Below are 13,843 nucleotides of genomic sequence, written 5' to 3'. Positions count from 1 at the left end.
CATATGAAAACACAATGAAATGTCTAAATGCCTAAGAACTGTTCTTAAATCCTACTGATCTGCTATAAATGATTATATATGAATATATAAGGAAAGTTGCCTTTATTCATTATTTAATACAATAGAATAATGTCCACAAAGACTGGATCCATGCTAGATTTTCACTTTAGCCATTGACTTTGTAACAGATTCCTATTTAGAGCCTTTGCATGTGACCATATCTGGTATGAAAATCTGATCTTCTTAGATACGTTTATCTCTTCTACTCAAAATGTTTCAGATTTTTTTAAAGACATCCCAATTGAATACAGCACTCTAGCACATGAACATTTGTAATCCATATTTCCTGCTTAGCCATACTGTAATTTAAAATTCATAAATATAACTTGGGTATAAATCGTGATTTAACTGCACTGTAATTTGCTTTGTGCTATTGGTCAATTTGCAGGTGTGAACCTCCTAGTGGGCACAGAGAATGGATTGATGTTGCTGGACAGAAGCGGGCAAGGGAAGGTCTATAATTTGATCAACAGAAGGCGATTTCAACAGATGGATGTTCTAGAAGGACTCAATGTCCTAGTAACAATATCAGGTATGTTTGGCAGTGCTTTAGAGTCAGATGAAGGTTATGTTTGCATTTCCTTGCGCTGGAACATTATTAGAGCGAGCAAAGAGGTCAGGGGTTTAAAATGGATGACATTTGTATTTGCTTGTCAATGAACACTAATATGTTTTTTCATTACCTAATGAAAGTTTCTGTGTACTTATCATGCTGAGTTTTGTGGTTTGTAAACTAGACTTAGACCTCACTTGCATTTTGAAACTGGTGAAATAGGAGGGGTACTCTTATTTAATTAATTAAATACTTTTCTGTCTCAAGGAAATTTTGCATGAACACGCTTGGACTTTAAAATGGACAAAGACAGGAAAATAAATGTATTTTAAACAAACCAATAAAGCTATTACATTGGAGCGGATTGTAATTAATATTCCAACACACAAGCATCAACTTTTTATATTTTTAGCCATGGGATTTTTAACTGAAAGTTGTTCAAAATGACTACCTAATGCTAGAAAGAAGTTGCTTACATTTAATGAATTCGTCATTTTTGTCTATTGATCTAGCTGTGTAAAATATGATGGTTTTAATTTTATTTATTTTATATTTAGTGTTTTCTATAGCGTGAACGTGACCCATGCCTGGGTGTCAGATCGCTTTACAATTCAGCACCAAACAGTTTTGATCGCATTTTACAAATTTACATTAATAACATATTCAATCTTACTAGGCGGCTACTAAGGTTATAGTAATACATGTCATGACATACTTGCATACAAAAAGTAATGTACAACGAATATCCTTTCTAAAGTAAACCTGGATGCTGACTGAATGCACAATTACCGGCACATATCAGTAACCAAATTGCTTGATAGAAGTATCAACATTAGCTATTGCCCTTGAATCTAGCATGCGTATCTTCATTAGCTATGATCCTTGAGTCTAGCTTATGGCTTTGGGAATCCATGCAGGCCTGACTGAGGGCCATGGGTGAGACTCAATGAAAACACACTGACTTGTGTTATCCAGGAGCCATTTCTTTGATATTCGCATTACAGTCATCCTGCTTATCTCCAACTGTTCACACATCTGAAAATAGTATTTTCAGAGATGTTTAATGGTCTCCAAAGAGTCACAAAAGAGCCATAGTTACGGGTGAAATTTACTCATGATCAAGGACTAAGCCTCTTTTTTGAATTGCGAGACCGAGGTGATTCTTCTAATATTTGGTGGAAGGGTATTCCAAATTCCTGGTGCCACTTCCGAGAATGCTCTATCATATGTTCTTTTCTTGCAGAAAATTGCTGGTTTCAGTAGGAAATCTACAACCCCCTCGATGATCTAAGGCCTGCAGAAATCTTGATTTTCTGTGCAAGATAAAATGGTGTTTGGTAGTGTAAAGCTTTGTGTGTAATACACGCCATCTTAAGCTGAATTCTTGCCCTGTACGGTAGCCATTTGAGCACTTTCAGATGTGGTGTGATGTGGTCTAATTTTCTTGTACCCGTTACGAGTCTCACTGTAACATTGAGGCAGGCTTTTAGTGGGGCTGTTAAGATCTTAAGGAGCCCAGCTAGAGTTGTGCAACCATACTTAATCCTCGAGATGACCAAAACTTGGATAGCCATTTTCAGGTTGGCAGTGTCAATGAATAATTTCAATTTTCTGAGATAGCTCAAATGGAATTAGGCGGTTTTTGCCATAATGTTGATGTGTGCTCGCATTTTTAAATCTTTATCCTGCATGATTCCAAGAGACTTGGTAGAGTCAACTAGAATCCGAGTACCATTTAGAGCTGTGATTATTTTGGTCCATTCCTTGATCATCATTTAGGATTTAGGGAGGGAGATCAGAAGGAATTCTGTTTTCTGTGAGTTGAGTTTAAGATGATTTACAGAAAGCCAATGGACTGTCTTTTGTAATTCTTGGTTCATTATTTTGATCTCTTCAAGCGATGTCATCTTCATATACAGCTGAGTGTCATCTGCGTACATGTGGAAGGAGATATTCACCTGCTGCAGTATTTCTGTGAGTGGCTCAATTTACAGATTGAATGGGGATGGGGATAGAGTTGAGCCTTGAGGGACTCCAATATGACTTGGGATGAAAGGGATAGTTTGTGGTTCACCAAGAACCTTTGCAATCTGTTCTCTGAGAACGAGTGAAACCATTTTAGGAGTGTCCCTGAAAAACCCATCTTATTCTTCAATCGGTCTAATAATTTGCCATGGTTTACGATGTCAAATGCTGAAGATAGGTCGAGGAGGACTAGTAGACCGTTTTTGTTATGGTCTAGAGCAAGTAAAGCGTCATCAGCTGTGTGCATAATTGCTGTTTCCGTGCTGTGGTCTGGTCTGAACCCTGATTTGCAGTCATTTAATAGCTTTTATTCGAGACGTGATGGTACAGTTGTTGTTTGGCACATTTTTCCAGCCCTTAGCCAGATAGGGAATTTTTGTTACCGGCCTAAAGTTGTTAGGGTCCGAAGGATTCGCTGTATGTTTTTTAAGTAGGGGGAAGACCTGGCCTGTTTTTAGACAGTCGGGAAAAGACCCTTGGGAAAGCAAAGCATTCATTATTTTAGTCCAGCTAGGGATGACCATGTGGTTGACCATAGGCCAACATTTTGCGGGAAGAGGATCAATGTAGTGGTTGTTCGGTTTTAAGGACAATAAGGTTTTTACAATGTCTTCCTGATCTTGGAGTTTGAAGGCTGACCAATGGGCATTATTTTTGGGCACTGTTTGTGCAGGCTGGGTTGTCTGCATCACTTGAGTCAACAGATTATCTGCAATAACCTTGAGTTCATTCTCCATGGAGCTAGCTTTGGTCGTAAAAAATACTTTTAACTGAAATAAGACTTTGACTCTTGACTTACTGTCGACTTGGCCGATCAGCCGAAAAATTCTGTTTGGGTTGACTTTGTTTTGTTTGTTATATTATTTCTGTTGAGGAGCTACATTTCTGACAATAAAGATTCTTGTGAGAGGGAAAATGATGGCCGTGGTAACAATGGTTATACTTCCATATAATTCACAGTATACCTTCAGGTTTGGTTAGGTAACATTTATGAATGAATTAGTACTATTGGAAAGACTTGGAAGTCGTTTTGTTGACATCAGACTGATTTAAGTCAGATTTCATCTGGTTATTATTAGACCATTCAACCTGCAAACTACACTCAGTTCTCTGCAACATAATACAACTGCATTGCTTCCATAAGTAAAAACCAATGTGCGAGTCAAGAGTACTCCCGTCATTGATTGAGCAGAACAAGGTGTTGGGAGAGATGGAAATAATCCAGATGTTAAATCTTTGGGTTTTGATAACACAATTTGCTGCAACCGTGGAAATTCCCTATGGTAAACAATTGCTCAGAGCCTATTTTGAGGGTGAGTGGTAATCCAGAAGAGCAACACATTGTACAAGACAATCCGGTCTTCTGTCTTTAAACTAATTGGCATCCTCATTTCCCTCGAGCAGTAATGGTGGTGGTGGAGAAGTTTGTAACCAGGTCTTTTGTTTTAGTTTCATTAGTTTTTCAATCTTGTCTATGTTTTGAGATTATCAGAAACTCGGTTGTGGATGAAGTACTGTTCGATATAAGAAAAAAATGTGGGACAGGCACCCTCAGGGCCTGGAAGGGTTTGAACATGTAGACTATTGTTCAAGTTAAAGTTCAAGTTCAGGAATTTGTATAGCGCGCTACTCACCCAGAGGGTCACAAGGCGCTTGAGGGAGGGTGGGTGCATTACTTATCGAATAGCCAGGTTTTTAGTTGTTTTCTGAAGGAGAGGTGGTTCTGTGTGAGTCGGAGGTGAGTGGGGAGAGAATTCCAGGTTTTGGCCGCTAAGTAGGAGAAGGATCTTCCTCCCATGGTGGATCTGTGGATGCGCGGAATTGCGGCGAGGGCTTGATTGGATGATCGTAGTTGGCGGGTGGGTGTATAGAAGGACAGTCGTGTGTTGAGGCATTCGGGTCCTAGGTCGTAAAGGGCCTTGTGTGCGTGGGTGGGGAGACGGAACGTTATTCTCTTGTTGACGGGGAGCCAGTGGAGATCCCTCAGGTGACCTGAGATGTGAGCATGGCGGGGGATGTCCAGTATGAGTCTGGCTGAGGCGTTTTGGATGTGTTGGAGTTTTTTCTGTAGTTTGGCTGTGGTCCCGGCGTATAGGGTGTTTCCATAGTCCAGTCGGCTGGTGACCAGGGCGTGGGTGACTGTCTTTCTTGTTTCGGTGGGGATCCAGCGCAAGATTTTTTTAAGCATGCGTAGTATGTTGAAGCATGAAGATGAGACGGCGTTGACTTTTGTCTGGTCATCGAGAGGGAGGAGTCTAGGATGAAGCCCAGGTTACGAGCGTGATCTGTAGGTATGGGTGCTGTGCCCAGGGCCGGTGGCCACCATGAGTCGTCCCAGGCAGAGGGGGATGATCCTAAGATGAGGACTTCCATTTTGTCCGAGTTAAGTTTTAAACGGCTGTTCTTCATCCATTCGGCTACTTCTTTCATTCCTTCGTGTAGATTGGTTTTGGCGGTGTTTGGGTCTTCGGTGAGGGAGAGGATCAGTTGGGTGTCGTCTGCGTAGGAGATGATGTTGAGGTTGTGTTTGCGCGCGATGGATGCGAGGGGACTCATGTATACGTTGAAGAGGGTGGGGCTGAGTAAAGATCCTTGTGGTACACCACAAATGATTTCGGTGGTCTCTGATTTGAATGGGGGGAGGCGGACTCTCTGGGTTCTTCCGGCGAAGGAACGCGATGATCCAATCCAAAGCTTTTCCTTGTATTCCAACGTTGTTGAGGCGTTGTATGAGTGTGCTATGACATACTGTGTCGAAGGCGGCGGAGAGGTCGAGTAGGATGAGGGCAACTGTTTCTCCGTTGTCCAGTAGTGTTCGGATGTCGTCTGTGGCTGCGATGAGGGCGGTTTCGGTGCTGTGTTTGGCTCGGAAGCCGGACTGTGAGGGGTCGAGGGAATTGTTGGATTCAAGGAAGGTGGCGAGCTGATTATTGACGGCTTTCTTGATGACTTTGGCCGGGAAGGGGAGGAGTGAGATGGGGCGGTAGTTTTTAAGTTCAGAGGGGTCCGCTGTGGGTTTCGTCAGAAGGGCGCTGAGTTCGGCATGTTTCCAGCTTTCTGGGAAGGTAGCGGAGTTGAAGGAGCAGTTGATGACATCGCGGAGATGGGGTGCGATGATGGAGTCTGCTTTGTTGAAGATGTGGTGGGGGCAAGGGTCAGTTGGTGAGCCCGAGTGGATGGAGTTCATCAGACGGATGGTGTCTTAAGTAGTGATTGGGTTCCAGGCGCAAAGGTTTTGGGAGTGCTGTTTTGGTTCGGAGGTGAGTGGTGTGGGTTGTTCTTCGGACCGCTTTTCAAAGCTGTTATGAATGTCGGCGATTTTGTTGTGGAAGAAAGAGGATAGAGAATCGCAGAGGTCTTGGGAGGGAGTGATGTTGTTGGTGCCGGCGGTGGGGTTGGTAAATTCTTTGACGATGTTGAATAGTTCTTTGCTGTTTTGGGCATTGTTGTCGAGTCGATCCTTGAAAGCTGATTTCTTGGTGGATCGGATCAATTGGTGGTGTTTGCGGGTGGCGTCTTTAAAGGTGGTCAGGTTGTCAGTGGTTGGTTTTTTTTTCCAGGTTTTCTCGAGGGTACGACATAACTTTTTGGATTTCTTAAGGTCATCATTGAACCAGGGGGCTTTTTTGTTACCTTGTTTGATCTGGTGGTTTTTCAAGGGTGCTAATTCGTCAGCGCTGTGGGTGATCCATTGTGTGAGTTTGGCGGCAGCTTGGTTTGGGTCCGATGATATGGTGGGGGGGTTTTGGTTAAGTGATGTGAAGAGTTGGTCGGTGGTGATTTTGTTCCAGTTCCTTCTAGGAATAGGTTGTGGTGGGATGTGGGACGTGGTCTTATTGTAGCTGAAGTGAACGCAACTGTGGTCCGTCTAATGGAGAGCTGTGGTGTGATCGAAGGAGATGTGTTTGCTGGATGTGAAGATGGGGTCGAGCGTGTGTCCGGCTAAGTGGGTGGGGGTGTCAACAAGTTGTTTGAGTCCGAGGTTGGCCAGGTTGTCTAGGAGGGTGGTGGTGTTATTGTCGTTATTCTTTTCCAGGTGGAAGTTGAGGTCTCCCAGTAGAATGTAATTCTCGGAGGTGAGGGCATGTGGGCTGATAAAGTCGGTGATATCTTCATTGAATTGTGTGCGGGTTCCTGGTGGTCTATAGATGAGGGTGCTGGTTTTTATCAATATTGATATCAATATTGATCACTTTTCAGCACCTCTGATGCCAACTAATGTCCTCCCCAGCACCACTAGAAGTTGAGCACTTCTTGTCAGTACTACCCACTCCTACATCACATCCAGATTTTGCGGTAAAGTATTACTTTGTATCAGGTGAATTGCATTTCTTCTATCAGTCTCACATTGCCCATGTTTTAGGCTGTAGGTGTGATTCCTCCAGCTAGCACAGCAAATGGAGACAACAATAGGATAATAGTCTAGCAGTGAGGGGAGTTCAGATCCCACCTCCAGTGCTCCCTCAAGTAGCCTCATATTACGCAGCACAACTACCACTAATAGAAATGTTGTAGTGAAATGGATACCATCTTGAGCACGATCCTATTCTTTAGTGACTTTGGTGCCTAACATTTCTGATTTGATGCCACCTCAGTGCTCCACTTAATAGCACGACTGAGTGATTACAGCATAAAGAAGCTGTCTGAATTTTACTCTGCCTACTGGTTCACTTGCGCCATGTTCTTGAGGGAATTACTTCAAATGCCAAGTGAAAAGGGGAACCCCCACCAGACACTGGCAAAACTGACAAATATATCTGAAATGTTTGCAAATGATAGATCAGTAGCATATGGGCATTGTTGCTACGCCAGAGTCAAATCTAGTGATTAACCTAAGGAATTGTGGACAGCAGTAACTAGCTGGTTGCCAGGGTCACTGGCTGTGATGACGATAACAAGGATCAAGTGCCCCTCTAAGCCTTATATTGCATATGGTGATGTTGAAAGCCAGACGAAGGTTTAAACACTACCACTGTGAACATCACTCTTGAGTCACACAGCTGATGGTAATAACAATTCCCTGTTCCGCTTCGTGCTGTTAGTGTATGGTGCCATTGCTTCATCAGCACTATAGAGACAATCTGTAGGGAAAGTCATAGTAGCAAGAAAGCCAACAACTCACTTCCACATGTTTCACTCAAGCCGAGGGGCAAGCCACATAAACAATTAGCAGCACAACAGTATGGGGTGTGATAGTGGCAGTCCAATCCTTCCTATCCAACATCTTGTTCCGGCCCTTCTATAAAGCCAAGGGCTAGGAGTTGGACACAAAGATTGAAAGGGCTGGTGGTTCTACAAGGACTTTCTCTTCATCACCACCACCTCCACATACCCACATGTATGGCTAGGCTGGGTCTGAAGAGGAGGAGTGATAGATAGCAGGTTCTGTCAGTCTGTCTGAATCCTGACCCACCCAAACCAATAAGGAACTAGATGGCAATAAGGAATGAGGAGAATACTCAATGCGTCCTTGGTGAGGTTGCAGCTTCATACATCAGTTTAGTTCTGTGTATGCAAACATGTACAGGGAAGCAAATAGCATTCAGAAGTAGGGATCTGGTCTTACTAGCTTGTCTTGGTTTTTGAATGGTGTTACACCACATATGTTATATGAACATGTGTCCTAGGACATGGCGTCTTTGCACATTCAAAGAGACATTTAAAAGACCAGCATCTAGTTCTTGGGCATTTCCTTAATGTCAGTGCTCTCCTGGTTTTCAGCAATATGTGGCCTCTAAGAAAGTGGCAAGGCATCACCTACTGCATACCTATTCAGTTATCATGTTTACTTTTACACAATCATACAACGTGCTTGGCAGCAGCTGCATTTAGAGAACTGTAGCATATATATTCATATGCCCCACTCCAGCCGGGATGTGCAGTGTTTTCAAGGACAGTCTTTCCCCCAGAGGGACTGGCCATCTCCCTATTTACTACCAAAAACATTATTTCCCAAGAAAACCTATTACTTTTTACCATAGCAGGGCAATACAGTCTATAAAGATAATACATTGTTATTTTATAGTGCTTCATACCATACTTCACTTTTTTACCTGTGTAACAGGTGTACTTATAACTTAATTTCTAGTACCTACAAGACTAAAACACATAACCACTAGATCAGAGTTAATGTCAGCAATGAACATTCAACTCACTGACCCATCCTGTAGTCTAGGTATGCTGTTTTACCATGATTCATTTTGCACATCTGTTCTTTGGATGTCTTTGATGAACATTAGATTTAGATTAAGACAGTCTTTAGACATTTTTTATTATTTTGTAGTTTTTGATTTGATTTATAACAAAACTGGCATCTGTCTAGACAACAAAACACTTGTTTCTGCAAGGGACGAGGATATTTAACAACAACTACATGCATCTCCGTGATATGAACTATCTGGACATACTGTTAAACCTCACTGACAATCCTCCTTAGTATCTTGAATCGTTGGATAGTAGACAGTGAACAGGTGTGATAGTGTCAATAATGGCCATCATGCAAGAAAAGCTCAGAGTGAAGAGATGCTGGTTTTGATGAATGGCAAAACAATGGTCAACCATTTCTGTGTAACCACCATCATGAAGAGCCTGATCTCCACAGCTGACCAAATGTACATGATGACCACATTATCCAGTTCCAGAAACTGGGAAACAAATTCTGAAATGCAAATTATAACAGAATGCTTGAGCCTTTTTTACCGAAACACTTCACCCTAGTAGATGTGAAGGATGTGTGAAGGCATCCGTGTGACATGAGCACAGGTTGATCAACTTTGGTGGCCTGCAAGAAAATGACTCCTGCTGGGGCATTCACTTACTTTCTCAATATGTTTTGACTATCACAAACTGACCAATATATCATGCCCTGCATGGGGACTTCTTATAATTGATCTCAGCCCTATTAGCACACCTGCAGCCTGCTGCAGGGTATCTAGAACTTCAATGGTTGGATCACCAAATGTGCTGACTCACTGGCTCCCCTTAAGCACAGCACCAAGGCATAAGCCCAACTGCAAGCCAGCTGGTATGCGGAGCAACTCAGACCGCTGAAAAGCACTTCAGGCAACTGGAGTACAAATGGAGAATGAGCCCAGACACAACAGACAAAGACATCCTCAGATCTTCCCTGAGAGTACAAAGAACAGGTCAGGAACACCAAGAGCACACCACTTGCCAACTGCATCAATGCTAACATCAACAGCAGCAAGGAAATATCCACCATCACTAAAGAGTTTACCTCACCCTCTGGCACCTCCAGCAACATAACCCCCTCAGTGGAACTCTGCAACAAACTCTTGAATTTAGTCTCCAAAAAGGTCACCTCCATATACTGCAGTTTTAATCCTCAACTGGATCCCGTCTCCGTCGCAACTTAAGTGGCCTTTGCACCTAAAGAACAGATCCTCACATCATGGCCCACCATCCCTAATAGTGAGACTGCCACCTCCATGAAGTCCAACCACCCCAAAGCCCCGTCGGCCCTGTGCCTACACCACGTTTTCTCCAAGGCACTCCCACCTTCCCGGATGTCGGGAAACATGCCATAGTCATGGCTTACTCATGAAGCCCTATGCTGACCCATCCATGCTCACCCATCCATGCTCACCAACTATAGGCCTATCTCCCTTCTACCCTACCCAGAAAAGGTCCCAGAGAACATCATCAACAGACACCTCACCGACCGCCTTGTCAACCACCATATTCTCAACATCACATAGTTCAACTTCAGGCCTAACCACAGCACTGTAAAGGCACTCCTTGATGCCTCAGATAACATACACATGATCCTGGACAGAGAAGAGACAGTGGCACTCATCCTCCTTGACTCCTCTGCAGGTTACAACATGGCCTCACACCCTATCTTCATCAGATGACTGCACAAGATTGGCATCTGAGAACCCACTCACTGCTCCTTCATCAAAGACAGAATACAAGCTGTCAGCTTGGTGCCATACTCCGCGTCTGCCCGCAAACTCATCTGGGGAGTACCTCAAGATTCCTCTTTCAGATCCACCCTTTGCAATGTATACATGACGCTGATGACCGTCATCCACGCCTATGATAACACACAACTCATACTTTCCTTCCCTGACAAGACCCCCACACAAGGGACAATTTCACCACCTACATGACTGAAGAAGTCGAGCTATCTAGAACTCAACACTATCAAGACAGAAGTATTGATACCCGGAACTCCAGCTGGTAGTCAGCCCACCTTGGACCCTTAGCACCTACATCAGGAAACTGAGGATTAACATTGACATCAAACATGACATGACTGCACAAGTCAACGCTGTCACAGGATCCTTCTTCAACACCCTGAAGATGCTACGGAAGATCTTCAAATTGCTCCTAATCAACACAAGAAAGACTGTCGCCCACAACCTCGTCACAAGCAAGGTGGATTATGGGAACACCCTCTACACCAGTCACCAAACAACTCACCAGAAGACTACAAACCATCCATATAGCAGCAACCAGACTCCTCTTCAACCTCCCACGCAGAGCTCACATCACACCACACCTCAGGGAGTTCCACTGGCTCCCGATACACAAATGCTCACAGTCCAAAATCCTCACCCACACATTCAGGGCACTACAAAACATAGGCCTCTCCTACCCGAACAGTCACATTTCCTTCCACCAACCAAACGGGTACCTCCGCTTTTGTGGATGCCTATTCTCACACATTCCACGCATACACAGAAACTTGGAGCAACCTCCCACTACACATCAGAGCCTCCTCCTCACTTCTTGAGTTCCGCATGAAGCTAAAGACCTACCTCTTTCAATAATCCCTCTGCTCTGGCCAGGCTTGACAAGCATACCTGCTCAGCACCAGGATAAATTCCAAGGTGAATACTCAACAATAGTCATCTTCGAAGCAAATGGTATTCAGACAGAATATTGAGGTGTAATCATTTATTTTTACAGTTTAAATTTAGCTGTGGGTTGTTAATTTGCTTTTTAATTAATATTTCTTTAATTGGTAATTAATTGTTAATTATGGAAGTACATTTTTTTCAATTTAGATGTGTGTTGTGTATTGTGTGATGTTAGAGGGTAGTAAATAAACACAAAAAAAGTATGGAATAAATAATTTTTTTGTTTCTAAACAATTTCTAATTAAAAATATGTTTTTGCTTGAAGTATTTTTTATTTTGTTTAATATAATTGTTGGTATTTGTCCTAAGTATTTAAGATTACAATATTTTTTTATGTACATTTTACATATATTTGTATTTGTATATTTGTATTTTAATTTTTAACATTTGTATATATTGTATTTTGTTTTTAAAAATATTTTTATTGTTAATATTTTGTTTTTAATTTTGAAATAACTGGAGTGAAATTATTAATTCTCACCCCTCCGCAATCCAACACTTTTCCTACTGTTTCACTGATTGGAGTGGGAATAGTAAACTTTATCCTGCCACTACCCAAAACTTTCCCTACTGTTGCTCTCACTGGAGTGGGAATAGTAATTTGTACCACTCCCCTCTCCAACACTTTCCCTATTGTTGCACTCACTAGAGTGGGAATAGTCATTTTTACCCCTTTGCTATTCAAAACGTTCTCTTCTGTTGCACTGACTGGAATGTTAAATTTAAGTTTAAAGGTTTTAAAATAGTTTAATGTTTTAATTTATAATAGAAAGTATTTTTTTTTAGATTTTAAGTTATTGGTATATATATATGTGCATAGATGTATACATGTGGTGCCTGCCACATAGTGCATTGCAATGAGTGGGGTACCATAGGTACCCCCATGTGCACCCCCACCCCCAACACCCTGGGGGACTGCAACGGGCCCCCAACAGCAAGAACCGCTTGGCTTTCCATGGCGGTATCACTGCCATGGAAAGGTGATGTTCCACCTACATCATAATATGGATGGCGGTGTCTTGCAGACACCGCCACCACATTGTGTCCCTTTTCTGTCAAGAATTCGACTGACGGAAAAGCAGGGGATGATCTTTCCGTCTGCCACCGTGACCCCCGCCATACTAATATGGCGAGGGGAGAACTGACGGACGGATCCTTGCCGGGCCGGCGGTGAGCCCCGCCGGCCTAGCGGTGGGCCCCGCCGGCCTAGCGGTGGCAATCCGCCCGCCATCATAATGGAGCCCCTAGTACTGAATTTGAAGATCAGATCAAAGATTGTATTTTTTATTCTGTTTTTTACTGAAGTAATATTTTTATAATTTTTTTTATTATGTTATTCAATATGTTCATTTTTTAATATTGTTAATTTCGTGTTTTAAATTATTCTTTAGCATTATTTTTCATTCTATTATACATGTTTATTTAATACTTTTCTTTATTTACATATTATGTTTATGTTCTTACATTTTTATCTTCAGTTTTAAGTTATAACATTTATTAACATATTTTCGATATATGTATATATTTTGAATATGAAACTTTTTAAAACGTAATATCTTTTATCTACATGAATTGTAATGTTAAATAAATTAATATCAATATACTTACCTATTTAATGACAATATTTTAGTACTCTAAGTCGATATTTGTATCCTCAATATTGTGATATTTCTGTTGGTGATTTTATTTCATAGAAGGTTTGAAGATAACCTAACTATGTGCATAATCTTTTTCCAGCAAGTTCTTGCCTTTACAGACTTGTGAAAAATAATTGTACTATGTGGTGAAAGCAGAATTTAGGACAGTTGTGAATAAGACCTGTTATTGGTTCCTGGTCAAAGTGTTATTTGAGTGAGAGACTCACCCCCCTATGCAATCAAGTAGAGCAAACTGCAATTCATTTTGTATTGTTTTGTGAAACTGCAGTAGGTGAAACCCCCTTTGACAATTCTAGGTGGGAAATTCTAAACAAGAAAACTCAACAGCAGCACAGTATGCCTGCAGAGGTTCACAATGGCACTAGGCTTAGTCATAACTTATAGGAAATGGGCAGCACACAGCCAACATAAGGATGCCCCACAGCAGTGTCCATGCGGCTCTGCATCCTTTGCAATGTTGCTTTTACATAAAAGGGGAGATGAGGGTGTCACTAATCTTTACATCTTTACTTGTGGGCAGCAGCAGTCTAGGTAAAGTATGCAGAGATTCACATTTATTATTAGAAAACACAAAAGAGACCTATATAGCCGACTACCCCGGAGTAATTTACACAGGCACTCTGTAGGCATCACTTCCTTACATAGCTATTGCACCCTAGTGA

The 13,843-nt window shown here is 42.1% G+C and overlaps 1 protein-coding gene across 17 annotated transcripts in view; it reads left to right on the top strand.

Annotated features, from left to right (window-relative positions):
• TNIK (TRAF2 and NCK interacting kinase) overlaps positions 1–13,843 on the top strand; it is an 808,148-nt gene that overhangs the window by 755,258 nt on the left and 39,047 nt on the right. For all 17 annotated transcript variants that reach the window (XM_078666210.1, XM_078666209.1, XM_078666208.1 and 14 more), the window contains one exon: positions 449–592. In XM_078666210.1, the coding sequence (XP_078522336.1) occupies positions 449–592 (144 nt within the window). The remainder of the gene's footprint in view (positions 1–448; positions 593–13,843) is intronic.

The sequence above is a fragment of the Lissotriton helveticus genome, chromosome 11 (genome assembly GCF_964261635.1).
Source record: "Lissotriton helveticus chromosome 11, aLisHel1.1, whole genome shotgun sequence".
Taxonomy (NCBI): Eukaryota; Metazoa; Chordata; class Amphibia; order Caudata; family Salamandridae; genus Lissotriton; species Lissotriton helveticus.
The sequence above is the reverse complement of the archived record's forward strand: the minus strand, read 5'-3'. Positions and strand labels throughout refer to the sequence as shown.